The 9,414-nt window shown below is 41.8% G+C and overlaps 1 protein-coding gene across 1 annotated transcript; it reads left to right on the forward strand.

Annotated features, from left to right (window-relative positions):
• Positions 1 to 1,198: 1,198 nt before the first annotated feature.
• Positions 1,199 to 3,210, forward strand: LOC308169608 (zinc-binding protein A33-like; the record flags this gene model as incomplete). The annotated part of the gene is given in 3 exon segments (XM_080544305.1): positions 1,199 to 1,329; positions 2,677 to 3,016; positions 3,018 to 3,210. Coding segments are annotated over 3 exon segments (549 nt in total). The 5' UTR covers positions 1,199 to 1,313.
• Positions 3,211 to 9,414: the final 6,204 nt, after the last annotated feature.

Genomic DNA, 9,414 nt, shown 5'->3' on the forward strand with positions numbered 1-9,414 from the left:
AGAGAGGCGGGCTGAGGGGCTGATTAAAGAGCTGGAGGAGGAAGTCACTGAGCTACAGAGGAGAAGCACTGAGCTGGAGCAGCTCTCACACACTGACGACCACCTCCACCTCCTACAGGTCAGTTAGTTAAGTGTCCTTCTCTCTTGTTACGACATGAGAAGAGCTGCTCTTTTATTAGAATCATTTATTTTTTATTTATTCTTCCTGTAAAGCATATTGCATCGCAGTTGTGTCTGACATTTACTCTACACTTTACAGTATGTATTGATTTATTTGATTTATTGACAGATCAACTGATCATATTTAAAATGTAATCAGAACATCACGATGCCTAATGTCTCCTCTCTCCTACTTTCTCCCCTCCAATACTGGTCTGAGATCAGAGTTCACAGTGATTCTCTCTCTTCTCTTCTGTTGCAGAGCGAGAGTCTCCCATCCAAGGACTGGTCTGAGATCAGCGTTCACAGTGATCTCTCTCTAAGGACTGTGAGAGTGTTCCTGTCTCAGTTGGTGGAGAAACTTCAGAGTGAAACCAAGAAGGTGTCTGACGTTGGTAAGGACTGATAAGGACAGACCTTCTAACATCAATGTGGACAGGAGCTTAGATCTGATGTTCAATAGTTTACCCATGAAAGAACTACGGCTGCATTTACACTGCAGATCGTCATGCCTAGTTCAGATTTTTTGCCTATATCCGATTTTTTTTATATCTACTTTTTAAAATGACCCATATCTGATGATACTTTCACCTGTGGTGAAATTTGCTTACTTGCGTAACACTTGAAACAACCCGCATGCGCACATGAGGGTTTGGTTACCGGAAATGAAAGTAAACAGACAGCCGGCACTTGCAATGGATGCAAACGAGACAGAAATTATAATCCCTTTTATATATATTAAAATATAAAGCCAGTATGTTTAGAGGTCTGCAAAATATTGTGCACATTTTACGGCGGAGAAGAAAGAGGACTCTTTCTTAAAATTACTAAAGTACTAAAGCACTTTCTGCATGTATGTTTTACATGGAGATTGTGCTGGATAGTCACAACTGAATGACATATTTCCTTACTATCACTGTGGTCTTTGTATCGATAATATAAATGTTCTGTCCAAGACCAGAACAAGTTTCTATTCAGGACATATAACTACTCTGAAGATAACTATACACTGTAGATACAAAGTATGAACATACATACTAATATGTGAGATTACGTTATATTCATTTACTGAAAAGATTTAAGCTCATGTCCATAGACATAAGCCATGTCACCTGACTACAGGGGTCTCTTCTGTGTCCACAGAGCTGAGGAGCATGCAGCAGTATGCAGGTATGTGCTGTTTAAACATGCATTGGTAAATGAATGAATGAATGAATGGACTTTATTTGTCATTGCTACAGTACAGGTACCAAACAACGAAATTTAGGAGGGGTGGCTCCCCTGGTGTTAGGAAAGGGAAAAAAAAAAACAACTTTTAAAAGAATCACAAGAAGGGAAGGAGCTGGTCCACACAAACAAAGGCCATGTACACAATCCACTGCACTATACTGTACAGATAGTCGACTAGAGTTGTCACATTGCACAACAGTATTGTTTCACGTTATTTAAAGTGTCACAGTTTGCAGGCTTGAAATGTACACGTTTGTGCCTCAGCACTACACCTGATTTTTTCAGTCCAGCAGCTGCCATACAATCCGTCCAGACTGTCCAGGGCCCAGAACTTAGGTCTTTGCTGTGTTCAGGGCCTGGACGGCCCTGTGGTAAATGCACACATGCTGTCTTAAAATCTCTGAAGTGCATTATACCACAGATATTTACATTCCTACCATTAAGCATTTTATCCAAAGCGACGTACAATTAGATATTACAGGGACAGTCTCCCTGGAGTAATTTAGGGGTAAATGCCTTACTCAAGGGGTGGTGTTCGCAGGTGGGATTTGAACTCATGACCTTCTGATCACCTGTCCAACTCACTCCTATGAACCAAATCATGTAAAAATGATCAGTGTTCTGCCGAGTCGACGAAAAATCTGCCAGGCTACAAAATCATTCTGTCCCCAATAATGCAGATTTAAGATTAGTTATTCCTAATCTGGGGATCAAACTAATTGGGATTAGTATTATTTAAGTTTTTGTTTATTTATTCTATAAGGATGAGCAGCTTTATGTGTTCACTCTTGACAACATGCACACTGACAACATCAACTGTACATCATTTAAGGAAAAATAACAATCACCATAGCACCTTAAGGGCTGGTTCCAAATGGATACGGGTCTAAACGCAGGCATATTGGCTATATTTGTTGGTGGTAACAGGTCAAAATACCATCACGCTGGGCGGCTGTGGCGCAGGAGGTAGAGCCGCCGTAGGGGAGGTAGAGCCAGCGTCTCATGATCGCAAGGTCGGCAGATCGGCGGTTCGAGCCCCGGCTGGCCACATGTCGAAGTGTCCTTGGGCAAGACACTGAACCCCAAATTGCTCCCAATGAGCGGGCCGGCGCCTTGCATGGTAGCTTGCCGCCATTGGTGTGTGAATGTGTGTGTGAATGGGTGAATGAGAAGCCGTTGTAAAGCGCTTTGGATAAAGGCGCTATATAAGTGCAGTCCAAGATATAATATCATGTATATAACAGCATTGGAAAGGCCCAGTATAAACTATGTGTATGTCCTCCACAGTGGACGTCACTCTGGACCCTGATACAGCACATCCCAGTCTCATCCTGTCTGAAGATGGGAAACAAGTGAGACATGGAGACACACGACAGAATCGCCCTGACAACCCAAAGAGATTTGATCATGTTGTCATTGTCCTGGGGAAGGAGGGCTTCTCCTCGGGGGGGTTCTACTATGAGGTGCAGGTGAAGGACAAGACTCGCTGGTCATTAGGTGTGGCCAGAGAGTCCATCAACAGGAAGGGGCAGATTGCACTTAGCCCTAACAATGGTTACTGGGCTGTGGTGCTGAGGGGTGGGGAGTACAAGGCTAAAGATAGCCCTGCTGTCCTCCTCTCTCTGTCAGAAGCCCCAGAAGGTGGGGGTGTTTGTAGATTATGAGGGGGGTCAGGTCTCCTTCTATGATGTGGACAACAGGTCTCATATCTACTCCTTTACTGGCATCACCTTCACTGAGAAACTCTATCCATACTTCAGACCTAACCTTAATGATGGGGGTAAGAACTCAGCCCCACTGGTCATCACTCCTGTCAATTAAACAGTCTGATAAAATCTGTAGGATTTCATGTTTTTTCTGATTTTACTTTTTGGTATTTTACTTTTTACTCTTCTTACTTCTTTTTTCGTGATATGACGGAGAGAAACTCTGTTTGAGTGATTTAGAGAAACAGTATAGAACATATTGTGATGGTAATGTATATTCACTAGGGGTGCAACGGTTCTCGGTTTTTTTACGGACGGTACGGTTTGCGTTCCACGGCTCAATTCACTAGTGAACCGTGACGGTTTTCGGTTTTCGTTTTCGTTTTTTTTTTTTTTTTTTTTTTTTTTCTACCTTTATTTTACCAGGAAGTCACATTGAGATTAAAACCTCTTTTACAAGAGAGACCTGGCCAAGACAGGGTCAAAATAGTAGCTTAAAAAACTGTTCAGATAACAAGACAGGACATAAGACAGTGGCAACAATACAATAGACAAACAATGGTAGGGGTATTTACAAGGTGATTAAAACATTGAGAAGTCTAACCAAAGCAGGTACAGCGAGCGGTGACCACATCCTTTAATCTACGCTTGAAGATACTTATGGAAATAAGGGCCTCTAATTTAAAAGTAGTCTGTAGGTCATTCCAAGACCAAGGGCCATAATAAGACAAGCTTGCCCTTCCAACATTGTTCATGATAAGTGGCACCTTGTATTGTAGCCATCTACGAGACCTGAGACCCGAGCCACTCGGTATAGGGATGAACTTCAGGCCCAGATAATTCGGTAAGAAGCCAGAGATGATTTTAAACACAAGAGTGTACCAGTGTTGGAGCCTTCTGACAGAAAGAGATGGCCATCCAACTAGGGGTGCAACGGTTCAGTTGGCCCACGGTTCGGTACGGTTCGGTATTTTGGGTCACGGTTTTCGGTACGGTTCGGTTCAGAAACAAACGTTCCAGACCAACTCGACCTCTGACCAAAGGCCGCGTTCGAGGCATTCACTTGGACGCTCCGGCGCTCTCAGAGCTAATTTACGAACGCGGCCAAATTGATCTTCTCGCCATAAAGCTTAAGCGTACAGTGGGCTTCCTGTATAGATTTAAATCTTGCTTTTCCTTGGCTTCCAGAAAACGTCTTGTCTCCGCCCTTTTCCTTTCACAATTGGATTATGGTGATACAGTATATAAGTTTGCTTCTCTGTCCACTTTATCCAAGCTAGACCCCCTGTATCATTCGGTTCTAAGATACATCACCAATAGTGCCTTCAGGACCCATCACTGTACACTGTATAGTCTGGTTGGATGGCCATCTCTTTCTGTCAGAAGGCTCCAACACTGGTACACTCTTGTGTTTAAAATCATCTCTGGCTTCTTACCGAATTATCTGGGCCTGAAGTTCATCCCTATACCGAGTGGCTCGGGTCTCAGGTCTCGTAGATGGCTACAATACAAGGTGCCACTTATCATGAACAATGTTGGAAGGGCAAGCTTGTCTTATTATGGCCCTTGGTCTTGGAATGACCTACAGACTACTTTTAAATTAGAGGCCCTTATTTCCATAAGTATCTTCAAGCGTAGATTAAAGGATGTGGTCACCGCTCGCTGTACCTGCTTTGGTTAGACTTCTCAATGTTTTAATCACCTTGTAAATACCCCTACCATTGTTTGTCTATTGTATTGTTGCCACTGTCTTATGTCCTGTCTTGTTATCTGAACAGTTTTTTAAGCTACTATTTTGACCCTGTCTTGGCCAGGTCTCTCTTGTAAAAGAGGTTTTAATCTCAATGTGACTTCCTGGTAAAATAAAGGTAGAAAAAAAAAAAAAAAAAAAAAAAAAAAAAACGGAAACGAAAACCGAAAACCGTCACGGTTCACTAGTGAATTGAGCCGTGGAACGCAAACCGTACCGTCCGTAAAAAAACCGAGAACCGTTGCACCCCTACATCCAACCAGACTATACAGTGTACAGTGATGGGTCCTGAAGGCACTATTGGTGATGTATCTTAGAACCGAATGATACAGGGGGTCTAGCTTGGATAAAGTGGACAGAGAAGCAAACCTATATACTGTATCACCATAATCCAATTGTGAAAGGAAAAGGGCGGAGACAAGACGTTTTCTGGAAGCCAAGGAAAAGCAAGATTTAAATCTATACAGGAAGCCCACTGTACGCTTAAGCTTTATGGCGAGAAGATCAATTTGGCCGCGTTCGTAAATTAGCTCTGAGAGCGCCGGAGCGTCCAAGTGAATGCCTCGAACGCGGCCTTTGGTCAGAGGTCGAGTTGGTCTGGAACGTTTGTTTCTGAACCGAACCGTACCGAAAACCGTGACCCAAAATACCGAACCGTACCGAACCGTGGGCCAACAGAACCGTTGCACCCCTAATATTCACACAAAAATAAAATAGCTGATCCCCTCTCATTGAATGTAACGTAGTTGATTGTTTATATGTTTCTTATCATTGAATACAGTTTAAGATTTTAATGTGAATTTGGTTGAATAAAGATGTTATTGCTGAAGAGGTTCGCTCAATCCCTTTGTTGATGAAAGGTAGCATACCTGGGGGTCATTCCACTAAAGGTGGATCAGTATAGCTGCGATATAAATAAATGCGGCGCTCAGGCAACTCGAGATTGGAATTCAAGCCTCAGGTGATTCCTCGAACGAGGATCAGCCTTGTGTCATCAGTGTTCACAGAAGACAGGCTTACAAATCTTCGATATGGGCGCGTGCACGCAGACATACGCAGCCCCGAAGAGTCGATCTGTCGAAATGAAGATACTCCACTCTGCAGGGGTACTACATTTGCGCAGCATTCCGAATTATTGATTTTTATGAAGACGGAAAAATAAGATGTAAAATAGTGCATTACTGCCGCAATTAACAAGGCGAGGGAAATGGTTTGGCAAGAAATTGCTGACCGATTAAATGCGTAGGTCATACTAGCCCCAGTTATTGTTATATGTTCATATTTTAATAAATGAATTGTACTACTGTGGTGATATCCGCAGCAGGCTACAAACCGTCATATCGCCACAATGGCCTAGTGGTATCGACCGCTGCCATAGGATTTATTCGTCATTTTATATCGGTGGTTCGAATCCCTCTTCAGACGCACTTTTTACTGCATTTCGTTGTCTGAATCTAATCTAAAATCTCATCTAAAAAAGTATGTAGGCTATAAAATTATGGTGCAGGCTAATTTACAAGAACTGACACGATTACAATGGTGTTTGAAACCTTTGCATGAAATCTTCGGTTAAATGTAAAAAAAAAAAAAAAGAATGACTTAGTCAAGTCTCGAACTCGCAACCTTTGGAACTCGAGTCGGCTGCCTTAACCACTATGCCAGCCAGACCGCTGTGATGACAGCAATGCAAGTTGAGACAATATTTTTATTTTTTTTACACTCTTTTCTTTATTGATCTATCGATCTATCTATCACACTTTCAAAATATCAAGTTATCTATCACACAATCAAACTATCTATGGATCGATCACACTTTCAAAATATCAAATTATCTATCTATCACACAGTCAAACTATCTAATCTATCTATCTTGTGTGAAGTGGGAACTAATATTTCCTAAAAGACAAATGAGGAACTGTCGTTCGGGGTTTAGTTTCCGCCTGTGAGCCTTTTTTGACGCACGGATGACTATAGCCTGTGTTTTAGCCTGGTCGGGAGCAGGCTAATTATATCTGACTCAGAAGGAGCTCAACCAAGCAGCGAATTATTTGAGCCACATTGATGGCACCGAATGCAAGCTAACATTTTCGAGGCTTAGAACTTTATCGAGGCTTAGAACTTTATCGAGCTTCGTGGAATACCCCCCTGGCTTAGATGATGCTCATGGAAAACAAATACTCCTGTAATCACACTTGTAGATAAAACACAGACACACACACGATACTGTAGGAGGTAGGTAGCTTTATATGTACTCAAAGCATTACATTGCATGAACACACACACACACAGTAAAGTAATCTATAGTATAGTATATACAGTACAAGCTCCAGTAGGTAGTCAAAACACATTTTGTCATCATATATAAATTATAAAAATAAAACATTAGAAGTAGAGGAGGAAGCCTCCGAGCTATTACGTTTTTTAATGTTTCATTTCATATTCATGGTCATACTTTTGTTTGCGTCCATCAAACACCTTTCCAATGGCTGCACGTTAATATGTAGCCCCCTCTTTTTCAAGGAACCAAAAGTAATTGGACAAGTGACTCAAAATCTGTTTCATGGACAGGTATTGTTATTTCTTTATCAATTAAGCAGGTAAAAGGTCTGACTTGAAGTATGCTGTGATTTGCTGTTGCTGTGAATGCACAACCTATGGTCAACGGAGCTCTCAATGCAAGTGAAACAGGCCATTAGGCTGCAAAAACTAAAGAAACCCATCAGATATGTGTTTGTTAGTGCAAGTGAGGTGTTGCATGTCGTAGTGCTATTCAGAAAAAACTAATGTGACAAAAGTGATTACGACAGTGCTAAATTCAATCAAAGCAGGAAAAACACAGAAAACTCTCCATCTTATATCCATAATACATTTCTATGCACTTCATGTTTTCCTATTAGTTGCTTCATCGACCGTTTAATCTTTAAGCCTTTATTTCCCCTAGTAATTCAGGGGGTGTTTATAGATTATTGAAACATTTTGAAAACAACAGTGTTGCCTTGACAACAGACAGGTTTCCACTGGAGGGCCCAGCCGTACCAAGCCGTCAACATCAGTTAACCGTCCTGTCGCTTTAAATAGAGAGAAGGGTCCAGCTGCGGACATCACATCTATCACCCGGAAGCTTGATGGACCATATTTGGTTGGAGCGCGTCATCACAGAAGTAACCGCGAGATTTTGAAGGATCTTAAAAGGACGGCGAGATTTTAAAGATTGGTGCATCAAGCTTCCGGGTGATAGATGTGATGTCCGCAGCTGGACCCTTCTCAACGATGACGACGAAGACCCATCTTTAAACCACATTCGCTCTTGGAAAATGTCACTATAGTTTCTGTAATAGCTTATTAATAAAGATTCGAAAAATTATGCTGACCATCGTATTATCTTAGTTTAATGTCATTTCAATGCATCATAGAACTTTTATTTACAACAAGCATAACACAAAAATCGCTATTATGCACCGTCTTTGCCCGTGAATAACACAGGCTGTGAAGCGGCTAAAAATACAAGACTATGCTGGTAGTGATAGTGTTGATATGGAGGGTTTTCGTACCTCCACGTTACCGAGGAGAGGCGCTTGCAGAGGCCGATGAGAGTGTACTCTTTTCGGATAGACATTTATGCATGCTCTCGGGGTTCGAAACATTACTTCCCGGGGTGCCAGCGGGGTGGTTGATAGCTTAAAATGACCGTATACCGATGGTGGAGTTATCCAGCATAGTCTTGTATTTTTAGCCGCTTCACAGCCGGTGTTATTCACGGGCAAAGACGGTGCATAATAGCGATTTTTGTGTTATGCTTGTTGTAAATAAAAGTTCTATGATGCATTGAAATGACATTAAACTAAGATAATACGATGGTCAGCTTAATTTTTCGAATCTTTGTTAATAAGCTATTACAGAAACTGTAGTGACATTTTCCAAGAGCGAATGTGGTATTTAAAGATGGGTCTTCGTCATCATCGTTGAGAAGGGTCCAGCTGCGGACATCACGAGAAGGGTCCCGCTGCAGACATCAAATCTATCACCCGGAAACTTGATGGACCATATTTGGTTGGAGCGCGTCATCACAGAAGTAACCGCGAGAAACCGCGAGATTTTGAAGGATCTTAAAGCAAGAGAGATTTTAAAGGACATTTAACACGAAGAGGAAGAAGAATTACAAATACAATGGCAAATGCAGCTCAGGTGAGAATTTCGAAATATTATTAATGAACGTTATAGTTTTCAGATATGTATTTATTATTTAGGTTGTTGCATGTGTTACGCATTTGGCTGTTTCACACGTAGTTTTGTTTGCTCACTTTAGTGAGGAAGGCAGAGCGACCCTTCACGACAATGTCCCACCTGTATTCAGGACCAATTCAAGTATTAAAAGGAGGCATGCTAGCAACACCATGGTCAGTGCATCTCTCACTAAGTATCTATGACCGTGTGCTTGTTTCTGAATGGGCTACTGCTCCTAAAACACATACTCCATGCAACTTTATGGCACATGCAATATGTTTAGTGGTACTGTGTCATTCTGAATCCAGCCTGGATCTCTTTTTGAAGTAGTTAACCCTTCCATGT

This window comes from Nansenia antarctica (genome assembly GCF_963989245.1).
Source record: "Nansenia antarctica genome assembly, chromosome: 13".
Lineage (NCBI taxonomy): Eukaryota > Metazoa > Chordata > Actinopteri > Argentiniformes > Microstomatidae > Nansenia > Nansenia antarctica.